A 27,496-nucleotide genomic window follows, 5' to 3' on the forward strand; every position below is an offset into this window, starting at 1 on the left:
TCGGAGTATTGTTCTCATGTTTGGAGTTTCGCCCCTGAGCATACCCGAAAGCTGCTTGATTCTATTCAGAAAAGAGCCATCCACCTGATTGGAGACGCGAACATCACTACAACCTTGATAGACTGGGATATCGAAGAAAGGTTGGAGATTTGTATCTCTTCTATAGATACTTTCATGGGAGGTGTTCAAGAGACTTATCACATTTGATTCCACCAAGAGCGGTACATATCAGAAATACGCGACGGACTGTGGCTGCTGATCGTTTTGGGGTTCTGTTCAAGAACTTTTTTATTTGGAGAACTGCGTTCACGTGAAATAAACTTCTTGAGAACGAGAATGGATTCAATGTCCAGCGATTCGAATTAAATGTGTTTTGTTACTAAAAAAATATGGCTTTCTGTTAAGTCAGCTTTTGTCCATTCGAAACATAATGAATTTCACTGGTTTTGAAGTCTGTTTGATGCTTTAATGAAGCTGTTTATTTCTCCATTGCATAGTGTCTGAAACACAATCTTATTCTATAATGTTGCGTTATAACTTTCATTTATGTCACATTTATTAGGAATAGTTAGCAGGAATACAAAACATAACTCACATATAGAATCACTTTGAAGAAACTGTAAAATATAATTTTTTGATAAAAATAATTTAGTTCTCAAATATGAGAACATTATTATGAAAGAAATAGAAAAAAAAATACATATTCATCGTAAAGTACTTAGCTTTTTTTACAATGCCACACCCTATATACATTTTTAGATTTTGAACAATCATCTCTTCAATGATGAAATGAAACAGATATAACATTTTTCATTTATTTCAAGAAGTGTTATTCGAGATACCAATTTAAATGAAATAGCCTTGCCTTTGCCTTTTCGAAATGAATTCATGTTTCTACGGCTTCATTGCGAGATGAAATACAATCACCACAAATTAGACATCTACATAATTACTATTAAAAATAGCGATACTAAGGCACCTGTCAATTGTTTAATTAAAAATTGAAAACTGATTCAACTGTTAAGCAGAAATTAATTGTACTAGATATCATAAAACATGGTAATTTTTCATTGGATTTGTATAATTTGTCCCCGATTCACCCACAGAAATTGTTTTAGTCAAAACATATTTTTTAGCGAAATCGAAGGTAAGTAGTATTTAATATTTTGTAATCTTGTACAGACGTCGTATAATGTGAAAATAACAATCAGTCAGATTCTTCACAATCTGCTGAAGCAGCTAAAGGAACACCAACGGCGACACACTGAAACAAAAACCTATTTCAAGGAATGATTGGATGAGTTAATGAACAAATTTTGGTACAATGAAGTTTTCAAATGAAAAAAAGGTATCTGATATATCAATGATTTTAAGTCGAGGGGAGAATTATTTCAGAATAAAATGTAGACTGATTTATTATTATCATGTAATTATTATATTCAATAATAATTTATTGCACACACAAACCGCTACATATATTTCAACACACCTGAAAAAGCTCTTGCAGAGGGGAACACGAAAAACTTTCTGTGAATCTTTCAGAATAAAGTGTTATTGAATATGTCAAACCAATGAGTATTTGAAAGAAGTTATGTAAAATAATAATAATATTTATTAACTGCCTATAAAAAATTGTATTCGCACCAGAGGAACACAACACTCATAATTATAACAAAAGTTGTGATTATAAAAATAGTAGCAGACTACTTTTGTTATTTCTAGATATGAGTATCAGAATATCAACTGATGAAAGGAAGACATATCTTTCTGAATTCTATTTCGACGGTGTTATAAATATGAAATTGGTTTGAAAATGGTAATGCACTCTCTCTATTTCTCTCTTGCTGATATTTGTTTATTATGTTTGTAAATTAATATCCATTTCAAATGATATTTGAAATTGACATTATTTTTTTGTGAAAAAAGTTTTATCGGTCGGGTTCTTCACCACAAGAAACAGATCGAATCAATGTGAAAATTGAAAATTATCATGGATAATGTTATTAATTTTCATCAAGTAACGTTGCATCCATAAATCAATGTTGTCAACTGGAATATGTCAACCAAAGAATATGTATTTGAAATATTTCAAAGAAACTAAAGTTCTATTATGACGTATTATTGAAAGCTTGATACAGTTGTCAAAGGATACTAAATTCTAAATTATTCCCCATATCTTTGGCTTTAGATTACTGGTAGTACATATCTACTGTGCTAAAAATGACATTACTTTTGTTATTTTCAAAAGAATGGATCGAAAACAATTTCGTGTTTTAATTTTACACTGCTCTTTGATGGAGAAAAATGCCGTTCAAGTGAAGCAATGGCTTGAAATGAATTATAAGGACTCCGCTCCATCAGAAACATCAATTAAACGTTGGTTTGTGGAAAATCGTCTTGGTTTCATTCAGGTTGGAGCCTGGCTCCCTTACCCTTTCAATTGATGTTTGTCAGAGAGACACAAATGGGTTCATGACTGATGGTGGGATGGCGACATGAATGTCCTCAGACATCAGCGCCGCCCTTCACGGTGTAACCCTACCTGGCTGGGGTCAGATGGATGGAAAGATTTTTCATATTTCAACGGAGGACATAGGGGCCTCATTCGACAGAGTGTCGGGGCCTTCAATATCGGGAGGGGTCGTCTACAGCATAATCCATAGCTTTCCTAACTAAAAAACGTTGGTTTGCTGACTTCAAACGTGGTCGTAGAGACGCCGATGATACAGAACACAATGGACGTCCAAAAGAGGCAGTAACACCAGAAAACATAAAGAAATCCACAAAATCGTTTTGAATGGTAGAAAAATGAGGTTGCGTGAGTTAGTGAGTTAGCTGACATTGTAAAGATATCAAGAGAACGTGTTGGCTTTATACAGCATGACCATTTAACTATGAAAAAGTTCTGTTGAAAGTGGGTGCCGCGCGAGCTCACTGACAAGAACGTCTTGATGATTCTGTGCAGTGTTTGATCGTGTTTGAACATAACAAACCGATTTTTTTGCGTCGATATGTGACGAAGAATGAAACATGGATTCGTTACTTCACTACGGAATCAAAACGATCGTCATCTAAGTGGAGATCAACTGGTGAACCCCGTCCAAAGCGGCCGAAAGTACAACAATCAGCTGGAAAAGTTAAGGCCTCTGTATTTTGGGATGTGCGTGGTGCGACCTTCAACAGTGAGTATTATATAGCGTTATTGTAGCTTTTGAAGGCCTCAATTGCAGAAAAACACCCCATTTGAAAACGAAAGAAAGTGCTGCTTCATCAAGATAATGTAAAATTGCATAAAATGGGCTTCAATTGCTCCCGCATATACCATATTCGCCAGATTTGGCTTCCAACGACTACTGGCTGTTCGCAGACCTTGAAAAAACGCTCACCGGTAAGAAATTTCGCTCAAATGAAGAGATTATTGCTGCAAGTGGGGCCTATTTTGAGTCAAAAGTGGTATTGAAATGCTAGAGCGACGCTAAAATGATTGTGTGGCTTTTGATGGAGGTTATGTTGATGAATGAAGCCAATTTTTAACAAAAAAACGCGTTTTTTTTTTCTTAGTCCCGGGATATTACGGACCAGGTGTTATTTCAACCAAATTTGTTCACTAACTGAACTTATAATAGGTGAAATGAATTCGTAAAATAATTATACCTTTGATGTTTATTCATCTGCTCTAAGTATCACTGTTGTGTTATTCACCTTTTTCTACGGGACCCATTTCAGAACTACGACCTGAAATTCAGTCTAATGGCCGATTTGACAATTCAAAAATAACAAATAAGTATGAATAGTTCTTAGAATGAGAGCATGGTTTCAACAAAATCACCATATACTATTGAAGAGCATCTCGAAAATATTGAAGATTCTAGCATCTATTGTCCTAATAATTTGTCTTTATAATTAAATTCGGGAAAATAGGAAGTTATATAAAAAATCGACATTGAAAGGTTTGAAGGGGCCTCACTTACATTTTGTTATACATGAAATTCAGTAAATTCCGAGTTTGATATCAGAAGTCGTTCAAATTCGGAATTCAACAGTTCTTGCAATCATTTGTGATCTTGTCTTCAAAAGTTTTCCAATTTCAATATTTCAATGAAGAACCTAGACTCCAAAAACATTTCCTCAGAAACCTTTTCCGTAAGTATATTTTTTATATATACCTACTCTCATCATACTTACATCACATAAACTAATTCTTGGGGAGGATAACGTTTGTTCAGGGTATACCCAGGGTTTGAGTGTAGGATCAACTTGTGATGCTTTCCAACTCTCGTATCCTTCAGCGGCTTTCCTGAGTTGTTTGACGACTTTAGGCGCGAATTTTTGAGTAATTTTATTAACTAACCAAGGTGGTAATTTTCCTCTAGGATCAGTTTGTGATATATATCCAAGAAAACATCCGTTTGGGACACTTCTTATCACGAAACCGGTCAGATGAGATATTGCCCTGCAACAACAATTATTAATGAATATATTTCAAGAAACATTGGCTGATTCAAAATTTGTTCAAAAATATATAAGCATATGCACAGATGAATAGTCAAATGCGAATACTATTCATCTAATGAATATTTTTTCAATAGGTTGTTTCGGAAGTTTTCTTCATGTTTATGAGTCTACTTTAAACGTAATATCTCAATGAATACTCATTAAATTCGATCGAAATAAGCGACATTTCATCAGGGCACTTTTGCCAAAGTAACACAAGTCGATTCGATGAAGACGACGAAGGCCGTTTTTGTTCAGTCGTGATTAGCGAAGGTTTCACTGATGAGAGAGTTATCGAAGTGCTGGAAAAGATAGAGTCGGTTGGCAAGAAGTCTGGGGAGTGTTTTGAAAGACAGATATTCTAACGCCCAAAGGGCTTGTTTCATGCTATGGAAAATGATACTGGTTTGCTTATAGACTGAGCGAGTTAGAGGTATATTATACTTATCAAGCCTAATCGGCCCCGAGATCTCTTTATATTTTCAGAAAAAAGAACAAATCGAAAAGCAAGAACTTAAATTGGCCGCCTATCTGTTGACCAATAAAATAGTCTAGAGTAGAGTTGCCAAGTGTATTGGTTTTTAATGTCCAATCACAGATCTGATGATCCAATTTGACAGACGCCATTTTTGTTGTTATCGTTGTCAACACGGTGTAAATGCAACTGTCATAATCATCTAATTAAAGAACTTTTTTTTTGTAAAAGGTGGGTCTTGGCAGGTGCCTATTTTGCTGCATATTCCGTGTCATTAGTTTACATTCCAAAAAATATTTTTTCAGGTAATTTTTGGATTGAATTTTATCATTACTACCACCAAAATGGTTGAAATATGTGTTATGCCTAGTTGTAAAAACAGATCATCCATACCGGACAAAAAGTTTTTCAGTGTTCCCAAAAACGAAACTCTAAGAGATCTATGGATGTCTTCAGTTGGCCGAGCTAAAATAAAAACTGAATCAAAACTTTCCATCCTTCGATAAAAGAAAGTCTGAAATGAATGTCATAAATAAAAGGGACCTACTAAATATACCACCTACTTCATTTCGGTACCAAAGTATTGCAAATTTTTCAAGTAAAATTCATCGATCATTTCAAAATCGACTCTTGGTAAGTTGTCGGAGTCAGCTTCAACAAAACTAGGCTCAACATTCATTTTAAAATTATTTTAACAAAAATACGAAGGTATGTGTGGAAACCATTGACATTAGAAAGAGTGCATTGTCGCATACACTACAGAGGGCACTGGCTGACAATATGGCTAATATATAACGTTGAATTTCTTATTTATGGTGGGTGGCATGAATAATATATATATATATATATATATATATATATATATATATATATATATATATATATATATATATATATATATATATAATTGATAGTGTAACGACCGTATGTATGTATAGAATAGTAGTTTTTCGGGGATTCGGTCTGATTAGAATAAATATTTACTCTTTTTAGCTGCCCGAGCTTTCGCTAATGTTTATTAGCTTTATCGAGGGCTGTAATATAAAAAGGACATGATAAATATTTATATATATATATATATAAAACATAATAACGAATAAAACAGAATACCTGTGCTATTTGAGAATATTCAATTTGAAAATTTCAATTTTTCAAAATTGAAATTTTCAAATTGAATATTCTCAAATAGCACAGGTATTCTGTTTTATCCGTTATTATGTTTTATATATATATATATTTATCATGTCCTTTTTATATTACAGCCCTCGATAAAGCTAGTAAACATTAGCGAAAGCTCGGGCAGCTAAAAAGAGTAAATATTTATTCTAATCAGACCGAATCCCCGAAAAACTACTATTCTATATATATATATATATATATATATATATATATATATATATATATATATATATATTTCAATATTAAATTCTACAAAAAGGATTTGAAGCTTTATATCTTCTATTAATTATCTGCGAGCGCTTTCGACAGTTGGCACTCCTCAAACTGTCAGTTTGTGGAGTGCCAGCGAAGATGACCACTTCGGGGCTCATCTTCGAGGCTTAAATCTCCGGAACGATATTTTGCAAACCAACGTCGAACAGTGCGTTTATTGACTCTATCATTGCCGTTAAAAAGGACATGCTGATTATAAATTATTACACTAATATGCAAGAACGTTTCCCTTCCGTTTTTGGTCTGCTGGGATGTAATTCCTGAAATAATGATAAAGTGGATGGAGAAACAAATTGCCAATTTATAAAGTGAACCCAATCCCAATAACCTTTTGGATTTATACACATTTTTAGTTAGTTCTAACGGAAGTTTATAAATATATATGGTAGAATAATTCTGAAGAACGCCCTATTCCTTATATTCATCAATAATATGTAACGTTTGTCTTCTACACTACATTTCAAGGAGATTTCTCCTAAGGTCTGATTTTAAAATCAGGACTGCCATATGATATTAATGTCAATTTTGCTTCCGTCATCTGCGCACGAGGGCCTATCTTCTTTAATACACTCAAATACACTCAGCTCCCGTATCTGATTTGAAGTCGATTGCTCCACCTTCTACTGATAGGTACTTTCTTGGTCCACATGGATTCCTTATCTGCCTGCACTCCATTAACTCTTTTTTGTAAACAGCTTACAAAAAAACTTCCATCCTCACTCTCACTTTCAGAGTCTCCGCATACATCCACTTGTCAAACTTGTTGATTTCTGTTTATGCTTGATGATACCTCTTTTCTTCTGCATACACTTGCAAAATGATTTTTGCCATGACAAACATTGCAAACTTTTCCATAAGCTGGGAACTTCCCTTTGTAATGACTGTAGCTACAGTACTCAAACTTATTTGTCTCCTGTTTACTAGGCGTTTTTTCTCTATTTTTAGTGTGAACTGCACTGACCACTGCTTCTGTTTGTGAGGCTTTTGCCTGTGATTTGCTAAAATCAATTGATCTACAAATGTCCATTGCCTTTTGCAATGTTAGGTCATTTTCTCTTAGTAGTTGCTCTTGTGCGCTTTTGTAAAAATTCCCATTACTATTCTGTGCTTGACCATATCTTGTGAATCTGAGTAATCAGTAGTTTTGACTGCTATTTTTAGTTCAGTAAGAAAACTATCAAAATTCTGACCTTCCATCTGATCTATAGAGTTAAATATGAACCTCTCATATATTACATTCTTTTGAGGGGAGAAGTGTTCTTCAAATTTCTTCCTTATTTCTTTCAAGGATTTCTTTTCCTCTTCTGTCAATGCGAATGAATTGTAAATGTCCAACCCATCTTCTCCAATTGAGCTGAAAAACACAGCTATCTGCTTCTTGACATCTTTATTTTCCAATTATGTTGCTGTCATGAAAAAATCAAACCTTTGTTCGAATTTTTTCCAATTATCTGCTAGGTTACCTTGAATGCACAGGGGCTTAGGTGGTTTAAATAACGATTCCATGGTTCTCCGGTGTTCAATTGCACACTCCAGGGTTCAATCCAATTTACCTGACACCATGTAACATTTATCTTTTACAATAAGATATGTCACATTATTGCAATGAATATTTTGTCAATGAAAGCATATTAACATTAATCGTTAGCTATAAATGTTGTATAATAGATTGGCGGAGATTATGCTGAATATTCCATTATTTCTATATCTATGAACTATGCAATCAAAATTACTTAATCTACTCCTAAGTGGTGATTTGTTTATTATATTAAATAAATGAATATGAACATGAAAAGTATTTTTTTCAATTTTCAATCATTATCTTATCTGAACAGGATTTTTCTGCAATCTACTCGCGATTCATTAAACATTCAAATTCGTTCAAAATATTTTTCATGTATTATACAGATGACTGAAGTTCGTTTCAATTTCGGATATTCTACTGTGAATAAAAGCCACAGAAGACAAATCTGAATAGAAGGCATAGTTTTTGACACAGATCATCATTATGGATCTGATATGTTTCGTTGGGGAGAGTAGTTTGGAATATTGACGTCACACTTTTAAGCAATTATTTGGTGCTAAGAGAATTAGTCCCATTGATATTTCAAAACTGTGGAGTCGTGTCGTGTTTTAAAATTTTATGATATCATTCCTATTGATACTAACCTAATAAATCCTTTTCTTACAGCGTAGTCTTTATGTTCTACAGAATGATTTAAAATTAATTTCTCATCTCCCATGTCTAGCCACGACCTTTGTAATACGAAGTCTCGATTCTTCACAGGCGGCGGACAATATACTGAAAAAAAAAAATGGTTTTCTAAATATTTTCATTTATGAATTAATTATAAATGAAAAATTCTGATCAATGTAAAGATCATAAACTGTGCACCAGTATACAAATCAATTTTTAACTCAGGTAACATTCCTGGAGACTCACACGAGAGTTGCAAATGATATAGTACAGGATCCCGCCGCAAAATCACTACGTTCATAGCGTAGTTAATCAAACTCAAATTTTCACATACATTTATGAATAGAAAAATATATTTATGACAGGTTGCCATTCAAAAAGTGGCAGTCAATATTTTTATTTGAAAATATCAAGCTACTAAAATACTATGATAATTACACTATTTTCACAAACATTTTAATTTCTAGACGCGTTTCGCTAATACCGTAGCTTCCTCGGTGTTAGCGATATATAAAATACAGTGAAATGTGAATGATTATATATTTTGATACCGTTATAGAGGGTATTGGTGTAGAGCGTGCTTTGTCTGGTGTTATAATGATTATTCTTCGAAAGGTTTGTCTATTATACAAGACGTTCCAACGAAAACTTGACCCCCCTGTAAGTCATTCTGATATGGAAATCATATCCGAAACTTCAATCCCCTGCGGTCAGTAACTACCCCCCCCTATTTTGTCAATGGCATGGGAAGTCGAGTGATATATCATTTGAAAGGTATTTTGCCCCTTTATCAATTCTGTGATTTTTTTCGAAATTGGTTCATTCGTTATTGAGAAATTAAATGTTGTTTATTTAATAAAAAACAGAAAATTCGCTGTCGCTCATTTTATTGAGGAAATCAACAAAATTAATATCAATGGCAACACAGTCAACGGATAAAGTGTTCAAAATGACCTCCATCTAGTTCCATACAATAATACAGTCTACTTTAGAAAGCTTTCCTCACAATATTGAAGATGTCCAGAGTCAGAAATCGGCATTCTCGAACAATTTTTTGTCGCAGGTCTCCTAGATTTTCTGCACTGGTAGGTTTTGTTGAATCTAGTTGTCGCAGAACAAAAAGTAGATAGTTGGCCACTGTCACCTCTTCATGAATTATTTTTCAGTCATCCTTGTCATCCAACATGGTTTATTCTACTGAAGAAAGAATAGAAATAATGGATAAGTTTCAAACTTCAGGTTCTGTTCACAACAGGAAACATGAAGTATCTCGTTCTGTCAAAAATGACGGAGTTGAAGTTGCAGTTTTAGGACATGTACAAATGGATAATCGAAAATCTATCAGACAAGTAGCTAGAACGTCTGGTGTATCAGCTACTAGTGTTTTTCGAAATTTAAAAGCCTACAAATTCCATCCTTTCAAAATGAGGCTAGTTTAGGAATTAAAAGAAGATTATCCTGATCGTAGACTTCAGTTATGTGAAGTGTTCAGCAAGAAATTGTCCAATAAGCCAAACCTATTGTACAATACACGTTTTTCAGACGAAAGTTCGTTCATGTTGAATGGTGAAGTGAATAAACAAAATTGTCGTTACTGGAGCGATGTGAATCCTCATTTGGTGATAGAAACACATTACAAACTCCACAAAAATTGAATGTCTGAGACGGCATTTTTGGTAATTATTTGGTGGACTATTTTTCATTGAAGGTAATCTCAATGGAGACACATATTTACACATATTACAAGACTGTTTAGATCCTATGATTACACAAATTTTAAAAAATGATGACAATTCAATGGAAAATGAAATAACATTCCAGCAGGATCGTGCACTCCCACATTTTGATGTTTGGGTGAGACAGTTTTTGGACGAACTTTTTCCAATGCGTTGGATCGGCAGAAGGGATCCAGTGGAGTGGCCAGCTAGATCACATGATCTCACATCGATGGATTTCTTTCTGTTGGGATACCTGAAGTCGAAAGTATACTCTACTGAGCCTACAATAGATACTAGAAGACCTGCGACGGAGAATTGTTTGGGAATGCCGATTTCTGACTCCGAACATCTTCAATAATGTAAGGAACGCTTCCGAAAGTAGACTGTATTATTGTATGGAACTAGGAACTGTATTAGGAATCACACGTTAAAAGGTAAGACCTCGTTACTCCTTAGCTCGCACAAGTTTCGACTTCTGAGGGTTGTCGTTCGTATGGGTGCGACAGCTGGTTAACAAAAAAAACAGATTTCAAACAGAAACAGAACAGGTGGAGGTCATTTTGAAACTTTATCCGTTGATTGTCTTGCTATTGGCATCACTTTTGTTGATTTCCTCAATAAAATGAGCGACAGCGAATTTTCTGTTTTTTTTTAAAAAAAACGTTCAACATTTAATTTCATAGATACATCAGGAAAACTGCAACGGAATGTAATAATGATGTTTTATTTAAGTTCAAAGTCAATAATTTAGAATCGCATTATTGTTTTATTGAATATATATATTTTTTTATCGTATTGAAGAGTTTCAACGGTGTTTTGTTATGCCGAGAGTAACTTTTGCCAGGATATTACATCCAGTGATGTCATTAATGTACAATATGGAAAGTAACTGTCCAATAACTGAATCCTGTGGCACTCCATACTCTTTCTTTTCTAAATTAGACTCAATCCGATGACAAATAATTTGTTTGTGATGTTCTGATTATGACTTGAACCGTTTCAAACTACCATTTTTGAAAACCATGTGCAGCTTGTGCAGCAGTACTCTGTTATCAACACAATCAAAAGCTTTTGAAAAATAAAGAATAAATACCGCCGCGGCGGTATTCGATTTGTAACATTCGACATGAACGAAATGAGGGCTTCATTCAATAATGAAACATCGGCTTCAAAGTCTGATAACTCTATCAAGAAAACATACATACGTACAAGAAAATAAATGATCTAGAAACATTCATCTCTCCCAACGTTTCCACACGATACGATCTAGTGAATGATGCCAAAAGAAACTAGTTTCCCAGCTAATACCACGATGGACATTGAGTTATAACCGACAGACATTTACACAAGTTACCTCGCTATATATATATATATATATATATATATATATATATATATATATATATATATATATATATATATATATTATGAAATATCCACTTACTCGCATAGTATCCGATATCGTTATTGGGATTCAGGTAGCCTATTTCTATAGATGACTGCATATGTTCATCCCACTCTTTACGGTATTCCGGATCGTGAAGTACATCAAATAATGTACTGGCCTTTATATCTTGGAAGACCGCCTGAATTTTAACCATTTTGAAGCTGCAGTTTGGAGTTGATTTTGTCCATACCTGTGAACAACTGAATATTAAAATATAATATTTAGGGATTTATAAACATTGTATAATGCAAAGAAGGTATGAATCAGAAATATATTGTTCGTCTTCTGTTATAGGTAAAACCTGTTTTTGAAACAAATACTTTAAATAGTTCTAAGATAAGCGACATTCAGTTACCAATCTGTAACTTCTATATTCCACTACTCTCTTTACACTTTACAAATCATTGCACAATGTTTCATTTATCCTAAATTGAGAGCAAGTTGCCTTAAACGACTCTCTTCGATAGGAAGACTTAACATATTGTCTCTGATCTGAATTCCTCACCATACTGGCCTTGAGTGCAATGAGGCTGCTGAATCCCTTTCAATGGAGGTTACTGCAAACAGCTTCATTGGACCAGAACCTGTGATTGGCAACGCCTTAGGCTTTCTCAAACAAACATTGAACACCTTGATGGCAAGAAGATTTATGGACTTCTCGTACCCGTGGGTTGGGCTATCTATCGGGCGTGTCCCCAGGTGGCGGATAGGGGAATGGCCAGGGGACTGGAGGCCCTGCCCGGGAAGCCAATGTGGCCTCACGGACTCCTGGTCAGTCACAGAAATGAGTAAAGTGAGGGGAACTAAAACTCCCCAAAAGCCTTTGCAAAACATGCCACCGTGGACCAGCCTACCCAAGCTGAGGTGTGAGGAATCGTGCCGACAGCTGGCCATATCAGCAGGGTGATATGCGGTTACGAACAATCCCCTTGGGGAACTGGGAGAAACCCCATTGTAATCAGCCAACCTCTGGTAATGCGGGGCTCTGCCGAGGCTGGACAGAAGTGCTCACCTCAATATAAGGCGATGGCTGGGGATGAACAGAAATGTCCACACCAATCTGCCGATTGGAATGAGGCTGGACATAGCAGATCACCTCATGATGTAATACAAAGGCCAAGGCGTGAGCGCATTTGCGTTGCCGAGGCCAAAAGGAGAAAGAGAGCGAAAGAGGCAGGAGTGGCAGCAACTATAAGTGCACCCTCCTCCTCCCCCACTCCACCTTCAACAGCAAGGGCACTTCCTGCTGCTGGCGCCAAGAGCTCCGCCTTGAATAAAGGCAAGGACTCGGCTGCCCCTGCAGGAAAGCTCCCTCACTTGTGAACCTCCACAGAGGGAACCCCAAGAAGGTTGAAGAAGCCGCGCAACGACAGTAATGTCGCTGCACCTTTCAAAACCTTCGCGGAGGCCACCGTTGGACACCTCAAGGTTGCCAAGGAGAGTGTGTGTTCGGCGACTCTCGGCGTACATCTGCCAAAATAAGGAAGATGTCTCCTAGTGACCTGTCCACCTTCCTGGAAAGGATAGGATGGACGATGACCAAGAAGGACAACTCCTCGGGAGGATGTACAATGGGTCAAATGTGGCCTAAGTGCCGTGGGTCTATACTCACTTTCCCTACTCTACAGATACAGATGGACGTCTGGTAAAATCTTACAAGATTGGCTCTCTCCAAGGCTTTTATTGACCCTTCGAAGCTTGATACCAAACAGTTGTTGGTATACAGTAGGGATGAACTACGATGTCTTAACATGCTTCTCACAGGTCACTGTCATCTGAATCATCATATGAAGAGACTCGGACTGTTGGAAGACAGTGTGTGTAACCTCTGTTTTGGAAAATGAAGAAACAGTAGAGCACATACTTTGTGCTTGCCCCGCTGGAGACCGAATCAGGATTTCAGAGTTTGGCAGAGTCGTACTCTCACCATCTGACCTGAAAGACCACTCATCATATTTGGTCGAGTGTGAATTGGTGAGAGCCACAATAAACCCTCGCGGGTTGCGGTAGAGGGTCGAATAAACCCACTCACTTTTGACCTAACCTAACCTAATCATTTATTTAACTCACTCATTCCATGGGATAAACGAAAGGTAAATGCAATTTCATATCATCCAAATTTCTATTTAAAAATTTATTTTTGTTAATGAAAATTTTAACTTATTTTGACTATTTCACATTTCACTACGAAAATGTGTTTCAACATATAATGAATATATCCAAATCCATTATTTATAATTATGTATTGAATATAGTTCTGTACTTGCTTGTCTTATTCTGAACATAATAATTTTTGTGTTCAAAGTCGAAATTTCGAGGGTAATGTCAAAATTTCCATACTAAAGTCGAATTTTCGAACTTGTCTAGTTTTGTTCTAGGATTTGAAACAAATCATTAAAAAATACCCATTTCATTACGCTTTATGAATGCATCTTTGTTTTTCTTGTTTTCGAAACTATTAGATATTGAAAAACTATATTTAAATATATACAGGGTAGGGTGTCTTATCAAAATCGGGCCAAGTTCAAATCCTGGATAAATCTATAGCCAAAAAACAACGGAACACGTTCAGGTTTGAATAAAGGAAATAACGTTTTAGTAAATAGTATGTCTTTTTGGCTCCATCCTCATACACCCCAGAGAAACCTTATGTTCTTTTTATTCGGAAGAACAGTCAATACTTTGGTTGAAAGTTATTTTCATTAACTTTAAACATTATTTTCGTTTTACATTCTTATGGATATGTTGTTGAGAAATAAGGATAACCTTTGTTCATCAATAGGACTTAATTATGCCTTGTACTTTTATTCTCTAATTGAATGAAGTTTTTTCTGCAGTTTTTACATGTCCTGTTCAATAGAGAAAAAATAGAACGTAGAAAGTGGGTACTAGTAATGGTTTATACATTGCAGGATAGGCTGAATAGACTTTTTATTATGAGAGCAATATATTTGAATATGATCTTATGAAAAAGTTTCTGCAGACGGGATCAGAAGGTACCAAAAAAAATGGAGTTCAGCTAGCAATGAGGAGCGAAGTGGTAGGTAGGTACCAATTGTAAATTTGGGTCATGTTGAGATAGAGCTCAAGACTTTTGTAAGAATGGTTCAAGCAGTTTGAAAGCATACTTTACATGATAAAAATAGACCATGGTCCTAATCAAGATGACTTCAACCGTAGCGTACCATATTCTGTAAATATTTCAGCAATATGATAAATCAGAATAGAAATGTTATGTTTTTTCTGATTAATACTTGTTTTATTTGATGGTGAAGTGAATATTTTCCTAAACGGCGAAATGGCAGTAAAGGTATCGTGGAATGACTTCCCGTTAAGCAGTCTCATACCGTTAAGACTTTTTTAAACACCGATATCGACCCTTTTCCCTATTCAAAAAAATGAGGATGCTAAAATTCTTGACAAAGTATATGACTGGCGCCATCTATGTAATACTTTCCGAAATGAAAAATCATAAAGCCACCGTCCTCTACAGATTTCTATAAAAAGTACTTCAAAATCGTTTTAAGGGAAATAACACTATTCTCAATGCTCAAAATTAAATAGGTAACCGAAATTTAGTAATCATTTTAGGAACCAACCCATAAAAAAATGTATAAGGTACAAATACAATTATTATATTACAATTATTATATTATTATTACTCATTAATTTTAAGATATTGAATACAAGTTCGTTGACCTGATCAGCTTTCATTCCCTTGAATTAAGAATTCAAAAAGAAAGACATATTTTCAATCCTCTTATAGAGTGGCTGAAAACAATGTATGACGACCGAGGTAAATAACATAGAAACTGGTCAATATGTTTGAAAAGCGAGGTTGCCACTGATTCGAATTTTTCCTCATGATATTGAAGCACAATGAAAGTTTAATGAATGAATGAATGAATAATGAATGAATGTTCAAACATAATACAAAATAATTTATGAACTGAATATGCAGTTATCTGACTGTCAAATTGTCCGTCGGTACTTTCTTGGTTCATAATTAATATTGTAGCATTTAAATCAAAATGTACTCTAGGTACTTTAACATAATTTTCAGTGAAATCCTAAACATAAATTATCAAGCAATTATGTTTATGATAATTCCGTGCGAATATTTAATGAAATGAAATATCCACCAAACCAAATTTACGTTTACGAATACAGTCTACCAGTAATTGAACGGACAATGCTCTCATAGTGTATTCCCTTTCCGAGGTGTTGCATCTTCCACGAATACGAACAGTCCTTACTACCCTTCGACAAAAAATATTATTTGATACTTCAATGGGGTATGGAATGAAATTTTTCAGGGTATTTTATTTTTCATTTTCTGTTGTGTATCTGTTTTCAGTGAAGACAAATTCAAGTTTTGTATCCATCTATTTTTTATATACTATATAAATGCTGTGAAACATGAAACATTTATGGTTGAGATTGTTTACAATTCCAATTCACGAATTTTTTTTTTTTTTCGAATTAGGAAAGAAATTACAACAGACGACGGTCTAGAAAAGCCTAAATTTCTACATTTTACCGAACTCTACATATATATTTACCTAGTTTTTTATGTTTTCTGCGGTCAATTTTTATTGAAAATATATATAATTTTAAAAATCAAAAATATCAGAAAATAACTAAGTTGATTATGATTGTTTTAGTGGAGTTGGCTCAATTTTTCTCAAATAACGTCAATTTCATGTTTTATTTTCAATTAATTTACCCTCTCAGGTGAAGTGAAAAAAGAATAAGAGTAAGTGTTAGTTCTCAGCTCTCCCTGCTCATAGAAAAATGCTAAACATGTTGGCAACGCTGCTAACAAATATTGACAGGTAAGTAATATGTCCGCAAGCATCTGTTTAGTGTCATTACTCTCAAGGATGTAGTAGAACAATGTGATGATAAATACCTTTGTTTCGTCCCCCTTGTCGTAGTCCAGTTTCCAGTTAGAGTGATCGTCGACGAGGTTTTTCAACATGTCAAAGTCACTGTCTTCGGCAATTTTCACTATACCTGGCTCCATTTATCTGTAAAACAACACTGTGCCACTTTAGGATATCTTCATTTTCACCAATATTACTCAAGATACTCGACCGGTTTAAGAGTGGCTCTCGTTTAGTACGTATTTGATAATCATTATCGATTTTTTTGGTAGTTCATGAAAGAGTCCTGAAAGTAAACACGTTCACGTCATTGTGTAAATAGGTGTATTTCTGGATTGCAGATAAGTTCCAATTTGACGTTTGGTGCGACGGCGACGTCTGTTCTGGTTCAGCATTACGGGGGCGGTACCAGAAGAACTAGAGATAATTGATATTTCATCGGTAAGTAAACCTAACATGAGAATGGAGAAATGAAACGATTTTTACTTGTCCATTTCGTTAAATAATTTACACTTTGCACACCTAGATGGCGCATCATATTAAGTAATTAGATCAATTTGTGTGAAGTTGCCCGCAACTTCTCATTCACAGTTCATGACTTTGGTTTAGAATTAAATTTGCCAACAGTGTTGCCAGATTATAAATGATCTGAATTTTACCTGTATTTCGATATAAGTATTATTGAAACATGTTAATGAATAAGTCAGCATTCTGCATAACATCATTCTATTAGCCAACTATCCCAATACAAGCATTTAAACAAAAGAAAACATGTAAAATTAGGATATATTATTATTCAGGAAAGATTCATTTATATAAAAGCAGAAATTGGAAAATTGGTTTCTCGGTGAAAATTTTAGGTCTTGTGACTCAAATAATAATAATTTATTTAGCCACTGAGGTACAATATGTACATATGGTATGTCAACAGGTACTATTTATACTAAACATATACATTTAAAATATAGCAAGTAAGTAAGATATAAAGTTTAAAATCTCAATGAGAGTTTGTTAGTATACTAAACAAAATAAAACTCAGCTGAAGTTGCCATCCAGATACTCTTGTACATTATAAAAACATTTTTCAATAAAAAATTCCTTAGTACTTTTATAAAATATATTGTCTGATTTGGAGTTTTTTAAAAAGTTGGGTAGTTTATTATAAAACGTAATAGCACTATACTGGGGAGAGTTTTTAAATTTAGATGTGGTATGGGCTGGTATTCTCAATAAGCTACCAAGCCGCGTGTTATGATTGTGGGATGATGCATTGGTTGCAAAAGTGGACAGATTTTTTTCTCGCAAAATTAACACATTTGAACAGATAAATTGATGGTGCCGATAATAGTTGCATTCTGACAAATATCGGTTTACAGCTATCTCTATATTCCATATTGAAAATCAATCTTACAATACGTTTTTGTGCTACAAATATCCTATTAAAATCTCTACCAGAACCCCAAGACATTATATTGAGTGAAATATGGGAATAAGCCATAGCGAAATAGATTGCCAATAGTATAGACCTTGTTGGTCAACACAGTTTTTCATTTGCTTGATCGCAAAATATGCTTTATTTAGTTTTTTACAGACACTATCGATGTGTTGATCGCAACTTAATGTTTCATCCAAAATTGTTCCTAAAAATTTAACTTCGTTTGCTGCATTGATATTGATATTATCGCACTGAGCTAATTCACTTATTAACCAATTGCCTAAGAAAGACTAATTGAAAAGAGTCAATTTTCTTCCTTATCAAAAATAAATTGTTGATGCTGTTCAAGCAGAGATCTGCTTGAACTTAGACGCCCAATTTTGGCAATCATACATACACCTGATGAAAGTGTAACTGATCGTTCTCTGTACATGAAAGATATTTGAGAAAAACTGTTGAGGTTTTTTTTTGTTAACGCAGTGGAACCCTAAACAAGGATGTTTACAATTTTTTATCTGCATATCTGTGCTCGCATAAAAACGAACCATTTGGGTGCAGTTTTCAGTATTTTATTGTGGTGAGCTTGGCTTAAACTGTGTTAGTTTTCAATCGGTTCATAAATAAAAACGTTATATCAATCAAATAAATCAAATCAACATTAAAAAGAAAACATAATTTTTTTCGAATTCCGACGGGTTTGGAAGGTTATGTTTACGGAGAAGAATATCCAAACTAAAATCTTTGGACAAAGACTGATCAGGTTATCACAAGAAGTAGGTTTCCCAAAAATAAATGTTAGCATTCATAAAAAAATATTTTTTGCATATGTTCCCGTATTTTTGAAAGCATGATACTTTCAGGAGAATATCTAATGAATGAAGTATTTCACTGAGCGAAATAACAGGTTGTGACAAGAAGTAGTTTCCTGAAAAATAAACTTCAGTCTTCATTGAATTTTTTAAAATGTTTTTCATCAGTTTCTGAGGATAAAATATTTTTTTATGGATAAAACACAGGCACTACAGGAAGATCCTTAAGGCGTTCTTGGAGCGGTGCCTGTGTGAAAGTAGTTCACCAAATGAAAGAGTTCTTAAACAGCGAAGTTTGAGGTGTACTGAGTTGAACCTCAAAACGATGAGCAGCCACAGTATGTCGCGTATTTCTGATATGTACCATTTTTGGTGGAATCAAATGTGCCAAGTCACTTGAACACTTCGATATTTCAGACTATCAAGGTTGCAAGTGATGTTCGTGTCTCCAATCAAGCGGATGGCTTTTTTCTGGATGGAATCCAGCAGCTTCAGGGTATGTTTGGAGGCGGAGCTTCTTATATGAGAATAATACTCCAAAGAAGGTCTGATCTAAGCTTTATAAAGCATCAAAATTTGCTTAGGTGTGTACAGTTTTCTGGTTTGGAACAGTGTTCCAAGCTTTTTTGAAGCAGCCTTTGCAATTCCAGCGCATTGATTGTGCCAAAACATATCGGTGTCCATTTCAGCCCCCAATAAACTTATCGAAGCAGACAGCGGAATTGTCTGAACTGACATTAATATTCGGTTCGGAGACATGTATCTTTTTGGGGAAAACCGATACCTGGGTTTTTGTGGCATTGAATTCGAAATTACTACTAGATCCTCATTAAGATATGCAACCTCCTGCTGCCGGTGAAGATGTGCATCCGCAGCCGATGTCCTGGAATCCAAATGTACTGACCAGACAAGTGTCCTTTCGGCAGCAGTGAGTTGTTGATCTACAAAAAAAGAGGGTTGGAGATAATATGGATTCCCTGGGAAACACCAGCGTTGATGGTGAAAGTTTTCGAGAGATATCGATGGCCAATTTCAAGCACTTCATCAGAACTAGACACCTTGTTGATATTGAGCTAGTTTAAAATTCGTCTGACTAGACGCTGTCGAAAAGTAATTTCCGGCATTGTGAATTCTAGTGTGGAAATAGTGGGTGGTGCCTTTCCCAGAAAATCGACTGTAGAGTGGGACGCAAATTGTTCAACTAGTAGATTTAGAGGAGAGTATTTATTAAATGAAGTATAGCATATTAGTAATTCTGATAACTCAATTATATGACAACTTGATTAGGTTGACAATCAAAAAATCTGTTTTAAATCTGTTTTTCCGTTAATCAGCTGTCGCCCCCATACGAACAACAACTCTCAGAAGTTGAGAAACTTGTGCGAGCTAAGGACTAACGAGGTCTTACCTTTTAACGTGTGATTCCTAACACGGAATTGTTTATGTTCACGAAACAAAATATTCGTTTCACCTTCCTGATAACTAATTCCATATAGGATTGCCAAAAAAAGTTTTTCCAGAAAAATTTAAATATTACAAATTTTTTTATTTACATTTTTTGAATAAATTATTGAAAAAATAATTTTGTATTTTTCAGTTTACTTTTTTTATTATATAATTTTTGTAACTTCTAATTATTCATTTTGTTTCGCAACAGAAATTAACTTAAATTTATTGATTCTGTAGTACCTATAATCAATTGATACAAAATACGTAGTTGTGAAATGTACCCATTCAATTCAATTATTAGAAATAATTTTTTTTAATATAATATATTAAAGAAGAAAGTAATACAAATCATGAAATTATCAAACAACAAAAATTAATTGGTGCTCCAGGGCGACTTCATAGATCTAGTGGTGTATTTGCTTTTCCAGCAATAGGAAAACCCGGAAAAACCTGCAGCACCACATCTTCTGAAGATCTGGGTTTTGTTCTCCTGACAAGACAAATTTCATTTCGAATTGATTCGGTTTGGATTCATTTATTCTTGTCGGAAACGCAACAAGAATAAATGAATCCAACTCGAACTTGTTTGATCTTATGAAAGCAGGGTGGATTAATTTTCAAATTCATTATGTTTTTTTTTTCGTAGATGGTGACTGTAGTTTTATGGTTGTTTCTATCCAATTCTAAAGTGATCTGATGAAATGCGTTTAAATTTACAGTTCGAATGATTCAAAGTGAAGAAATATTAATAGTGATAATGTGAGGAAAGATCCATGCAATATAGGAGCATTTTATAAGGAAAGCTACAAAAGGAATAAATTATATAGAGCAATTTGCATAAAATGTAAAAAGAAATTTGAGGAATAGGAATAGGTAGTTTTATTTATAATAATTAGATATTTTTCAAGTGCGGTATATTCATATAAATATATGGAGTGTTCATAAAATAATGTGAGTGTTCAGATTTCTGGGGGTACGTACATTCGATTAGCGGTTTTTTTAAATTTTTATGTTGGTTTCGAACATGTTTACAGTTTCAACTGTTCAGCATGTTCTGCTATTGAAAAAATGTATCAAAGATTTTGCTCAAAATTTTGTGTGAAAAATGGAATTAGGAGCATAAAAACATTTGAAATGTTGACAGTGGCATATGTTGATTGTACTCTGAGTGAGAAAGATGTTTACAAGTGGTACAAGCTTTTCACAGAAGGTCGATAAGACCTTCTATTAGAGAATTTGTTGAAGATGTCGGCATATCGCTTGGCTCATACCATGCAATTTCTTTGGAAACTTTGGGTATGAAGCATGCGGCAGCGAAGTTCATTCCAAAATTGCTGAATTTAACCAAAAAAACGGTCGCATGAACATAGCTAAGAGTTGTAGAATGACGTCAACGGCGATCCAGATTTGCTTAAGAGGGTTATAACTGGTAATGAATTATGGGGATATGGTTATGGCATTATGACATCAAAACCAAAGTCCAATCGGAAGAATCCAGTAGAGCAAGATTAAAAAAGCATGCCAAGTTCGTTTTGCTCACTGTTCTCTTTGATTGCCGTGGCGTAGTGCATCAGCAAATCTTGCCGCATAGTCGTATGGTCAATAAGGGGTATTATCTTGAAGTTATGCGCCGCTTGCGAGAAGCAATACGAAGAAAGCGTCCGGTATTGTGGAGAAACAATTCATGAATTTTGCAGCACGATTGTGCACCTGCTCACTCGTCATTGCCTGTTCGTAATTTTTTGGCTAAAAACAACATCGTAATAATGCCTCAGCCACCGTATTCACTAGATTTGGACCCCTTGGGACTTTTTCTGTCTCCAAGATTGAATAGACCCATGAAGGAACGGTATTTTGCGACATTGAGGAGAAAAAAACAGAATCGCTAAGAGAGCTCAAGGACATACAAAAAAATGCATTTCAGATCTGCTTCGAGGATTGAGAAAGACGCTGGCTGAGGGGGACTATTTCAAAGGGAACAAAATAGAAATTGATGAATGAATAGATATGAAAATCAATAAAATATTAGAAAATTGCCATTTTCACTTCATTTTTATACTCCTAATTTTATTTTTAAATATGAAGGAAATTTTGTACTTTGCTTTTTCAGAATTACTAGTTTTGTTTTATAGTTTGTTAATGTATAATTTCAATCTGCGTAAAAATTGAAAAAATGTTGAATTTTGAAAACTTAAAACTCGCTTGATTTAATGTCGTGATTTAAATCATAATTTCAATCATTCGATTTAAGTCACTCCAACCCTGATTCCATAGCTATGTGCAATCTAATGAGTTTTATTCATGTAGGTCAAAAAAACAAAATTTGCTCAGAAAGAAATGTTCATGTTGTTTTTTTTCATAATTTTGACAGCAATCTTCGCTTGACCAATAGTGGCAGAATTGTCGCTGGTTTCGAAAAAACTTTCAGATAAAAATGTTGTGGCATTGTCCGTACAAAGTTGAAATGGTTAACCATATCTTGCTAACAGTTCCGTAAAAATGTTCATTGTAGTGGTAGCCGTAATATGGATTCTAGTCCAGGGTTCCTTGGTCAATCCCGAGTGACTAAAACGGATTTTGGTGGATTATCCTTTGTATCTTACAAGCATCACAGGTTTTTGCAATTGACTCAATTTGATTGTCTATCGAGGGCCACCAAAAATATGAACATGCTAAACTCTTCATTTCGACAATTTCCATGGAGTTCTTTCAAAATACTCTCTCTGTATTTATTTGAACAATCAATCGATATGGTAGAACTTCACAATCCACTTTATGTACTCTATCTGTAGAAGTTTGTCCGATTTAAAGTGCATACTTAAAAACAGAGCTGAGTTCTAAATAAGTTCTAACTCGCTTAGTTTGAATGCTGGGGACGCATTCAAAAAAGAATTAAAGGTTTTTTGAAGCACTTCAATTACTTAAATAAATGTTCATGAGATAACTCTGATTGTTTGAAAAATTGATACTTTAACTGGCGAATAAATTGAATAGTAATGACTTTCAGAAAGAAAACTTTCTGAAACAAAACTTGCTAAGAATTAAGTCTACCCATTAATTATTTTCAATGAAACATTTTTCAGCACAGAAAAGGGGTGGCTTCACCACCAAGATAAACGCAACCTATGATACAGGGTCAACTTTGAAGTAGAACCTAAATCTGAATTTTATGAATATTGGTGATGTTTGCCAAAATTATACCGGAAATTAGTCGTTGATAGACTGAACTGGAGATAACACTTAATTATATTTTGTTCCATATAATAAAGCAAGTTTCATCATCTATATCGAGAATGAATCTCGTAAATCACACCTTACGATTTGATCTTCACAACCTATATTAAAAAAAATATCACAGTAGATTTTTTGTACGAAAAAGCTACATGTCATTTATTTTTGAAAATAAAGTTTGTGAAGAACAAATCGTTAAACTGTCGTTTATGAAATTACTATGGATCTTATCAAGTAAGGGCTGAATCAATTAGAAAAGACACAAGAATGAATCGTTTATGAAATTTCTAGACTGTTGAACTATTATATGTTTTTGTATTCTAGCAACACCGCTTTCAGTTTTGAACTACGTAGGTTTGACATATGACGAACATTAAAGTCACTTTTTGGAGTCTCATGAATTACAGAAAGAAAGTTTTGAAGGGTTGAATTTACAAAAAACCTGATCAAATGAATTTATCTCAGAATTTTGATAAACTACTCCTCAAGATTTGATCTCCACAAACTTTATTTGAAAAAAATATCACGACATGTTTCGCTAACACATCAGTAGCTTCTTCAACAGTGATTTGAATACTACAAGTTGCTTCTTACGCTGATATTTATATAACACAGGTAACTACAATTGGGACTACCTCCATCAAATTACCCAAACCTTAACAATCCTTATATACCTGAGGTACCTCTACAACTATGATTACCTGAAACATATTACTTCATTGTACATCAATAATAATACTTCCTCGGATTTTTAGGAAAAAACGTTCAATACTGGTGATGTATTCAAATCCAGTTGGTCATTCATTAGAATGTTTGAATTTTTAAGTTTATTAATTTCCATTGCTTCAAAATGATTCAGTTTCAAACCTAAATTTCGAACTCTTCGTTAAAGATATAATTTTCTTCTAAAAGATGATTTGAATATGTTGAACTTGTTTTCTTATTTACATAGCCCACATGATGTTCCTGGATTCGATTCCTAAATGTTGTGCCAGTTTGACCAATATATACCTTAGGACACGTTCCATACTTCAATTTATATACTCCTGATTTCTCGAATTTGGATGTTTTGTCTTTATTATTTTCAACTTACTTTCCCAACGTATTACTTGTTCTGAATGCAATTTCAATATCTCGTTTCCTCAAAAATGAAGCTACTTTTTCAGTTGTTTGTCCAACATACGTTAAAGCTCTATAATTTTGATTTTGATCTCGAATCGCTTTTGCGTAGACTTTTTTGGAAAGAATTTTGTTTATCAATTCAGCTTTAAACCCATTGTTTACTTCAATTTGCTTGATGATATTTAGTTCTTTATTGAAATATTCTATTGAAAGAGGAACATTGACTAATCTGTGAATCATGCTATTATAAGCTGCTACTTTGCGTTGATATGGATGGATAGAATCGTAATGTATAGTAATAAACGTATAGTTAGGACGGTTTGTGGTAAATTGAAAAATCATGTTTGTTGTTCATTCTACTAATTGTTAAGTGCAAGAAATTGATTGATTTGTCTGCTTTTACTTCAATAGTGAATTTAATGTTTTCATGAATTTTCTTAATATCACTATGAAAAGTATCTAATTGTCTCTTAGTACCTGTAAAACATACCAAAACTTTAGCCACATATCTATACTAATACAAGAAATTCCTAATCAAAGAATGTTTAAAAATCGACTTCTCTAGGTTATCCAATAAAATTTCCGCAAGTAAGGGGCTTAACGGATACCCCATAATTGAACCTTTTGCAGAGGAATAAATATGGTTGTTAAATTGAAAATAATTTTGTTTGAGACATAACGACAGAAGGTCAATGCTTTCTTGTTTTATAAATGGGTTCACTTTATTTTTATCTAATAATAATTCTATTACTAAAGTAATAGTATCATCAGGAGGTAAGCTGGAAAATAGATTCTGCACATCAAAGGATAATAATTTTACGTTGTCTGGTAGAGTTATATTATCTATTTTATTGATCAAGTCATATGAATTCCGTAGACTTAATTTTGGTTGAAAGTTACAATGGTTCAGGATGATACTGATTAGCCTTTCTAATAATTTCACTGATGGTGCAGTGACAAAGGAAACCACTGGTCTAATTGGATAACTCTGTTTGTGCAGTTTTATGAGTATTGGGGGTTCATCATTGTTGATTGAAACTGTTCTTTTTCAGTAAAAAGTATGTTTGAATTTTTCAAAAAATCTTTCACTTGTCTTTGGAAAGAATTAGTTGGATCACGTTTCAGTATTTCAAAATTTCCTGAATTCAAGAAATCAAGGCTTTTTTGGACATAGTCGATTCGGTCAATAGCAACCACAGTGTTGCCTTTATCTGCTCTCGTGAGGTGTAGTTTATGAAATTACTATGGATCTTCATCAAGTAACGGCCGAATCAATCAGAAAAATATCTCAGTATACTATTTGTCTATTATCAGTACTTCTCAAAATAAACTGAGTCTCTTTGTGATCGTAGATTTCAAACGCTCATTCAAACCGTTTTCGCGCAAAAGTTTTGATTGTTTTGTTTGTTTGATTTCATTTGAAACAGTTGATACAACTTTATATAGACCCTCTCATAGATCTTTTTCCAAGTAAGGACTAAAATGGTATACAAATCCCATTATGGATTTGTTTACTACCAATGAATGCAAACATTTCATTTTCAGAACACGTCCATATGAATGTATCAGGTCATACCAAAACCAGTAGAAAATATTAAAGATCATTATGCAAAAAGGTGGCTACTCTGAGACTAAAACTAATTAATACAGTTTATTATATGATTTTCACTATAAAGGGTTTAACAAAAATGGCGACACGTGCTTCGCTATACAATAGCCTTCTTAAGCGCAACTTTTAGTTTAGCGAAACACGTGTCGCGAATTTTGTAAAACCCTTTATAGTGAATATCATTTTAGTATGGATTTTCATAAAGTATCGGCCAGTTCTATTCAAACAATCTGAGACTGTCTGAACAGTTTCACCAACAAAAATCAAAACAATTTTTCAGTACTTACATCTGAAAGTATCACAGTTAACAGCTATCCGTAATAAATTCTAATGTGGATTTTGACTAGAATATCTCTTGGAAGTCGGTTCCGGATTTTCTTTTTCTAAACCATTTTAGCACAATTTTCGGCAAAGGAAACTCGATCAACTTATTTCTCACATAAATGCGTACCAAATTGGCGACTGCAGCTACCCGTATGTTTTATCGCAGGATAGATAAGATCGTGAAATAATTCGTTCACTATTTATGACTGAGGTAATACTTTATAAGGTAACGCACCGGTGCAACTGATGAATTTTGTTGAAATTCGCTTTCCACTTCGCCTCCGTTGCCTACGATTATTTCATTGGCTTTATAACATTTTTAACCTCATGAGGAGTTCAGCTAGAATTTGATTCGACGTCTGTCACCGTAATTGTCATCAGTCGACATACTTTATATAATCTAAATCGTTATCTCGAGTATCAATACGCTTCAAGGTAATTCATACAGGCGATTCGCCAGGTCTAACAACATACAGTGTGTGTCAATGGTTTCTTGGAAATGGTTAGCAAATGTTTCTTCTCAACATATTTTCAAGTCCCATAAATGTCTGAAACTTTGACGAATAATTATGAAGAATTTTAATTTCCAGAAAAATATTTTCTATAGCTCCTGCTGTCGTATCGAAATTTGCCAATAATGTCTCATTCGGAAGGACCATTGTCGCTAGATGGCAGTGAATACCTCAAGGAAAAACAAAGAATTGTTCAAGTGGCATTTTGTATTGACATTTCTATGAAATAACACATTTTTTACTTTACTAAAATTTACTGAAATGAAAGTTTTGTTAACGTAAATAATTGGATAATCGAAAGATAATAGCAGGTATCTAGTCAAAGACTAAGTTAGA

The 27,496-nt window shown here is 34.2% G+C and overlaps 2 protein-coding genes across 6 annotated transcripts in view; one reads left to right on the forward strand and one right to left on the reverse strand.

The window, feature by feature from the left end:
* Nucleotides 1–801: 801 nt before the first annotated feature.
* Nucleotides 802–27,041, reverse strand: LOC111506851 (START domain-containing protein 10). 3 transcript variants are annotated; one of them, XR_002722311.2, is made up of 6 exons: nt 16,696–16,809; nt 11,781–11,973; nt 8,591–8,723; nt 4,186–4,453; nt 3,655–3,735; nt 802–1,264 (listed from the first exon to the last, which is right to left on the reverse strand). XR_002722311.2 is itself a non-coding variant. In XM_074173214.1 (5 exons), exons 2-5 carry the CDS (start codon nt 11,935–11,937, stop codon nt 1,208–1,210), a joined length of 615 nt encoding a protein of 204 aa, XP_074029315.1. In that variant the 5' UTR covers nt 11,938–11,973; nt 26,612–27,041; the 3' UTR covers nt 802–1,207. The 3 variants fall into 3 exon arrangements, 2 of the variants coding, with proteins under 2 accessions (XP_074029315.1, XP_074029314.1); XM_074173214.1 differs by lacking the exons at nt 3,655–3,735; nt 16,696–16,809 and adding an exon at nt 26,612–27,041; XM_074173213.1 differs by lacking the exon at nt 3,655–3,735.
* Pgm2a (phosphoglucomutase 2) overlaps nt 16,763–27,496 on the forward strand; it is a 51,317-nt gene continuing 40,583 nt past the window's right edge. The window contains exons 1-2 of one of the 3 annotated variants that reach the window (XM_074173208.1): nt 16,763–16,904; nt 17,011–17,110. The gene's annotated coding sequence lies outside the window, so the exon portion shown is untranslated. Of the gene's footprint in view, nt 16,905–16,991; nt 17,111–27,496 lie in introns of those variants that run through there. The other 2 variants (XM_074173211.1, XM_074173209.1) reach the window with 2 other exon arrangements.

Source organism: Leptinotarsa decemlineata, unplaced genomic scaffold, assembly GCF_025532065.1.
Source record: "Leptinotarsa decemlineata unplaced genomic scaffold, Ldec_3_MD MMD2_tig00000218_RagTag_RagTag, whole genome shotgun sequence".
Lineage (NCBI taxonomy): Eukaryota > Metazoa > Arthropoda > Insecta > Coleoptera > Chrysomelidae > Leptinotarsa > Leptinotarsa decemlineata.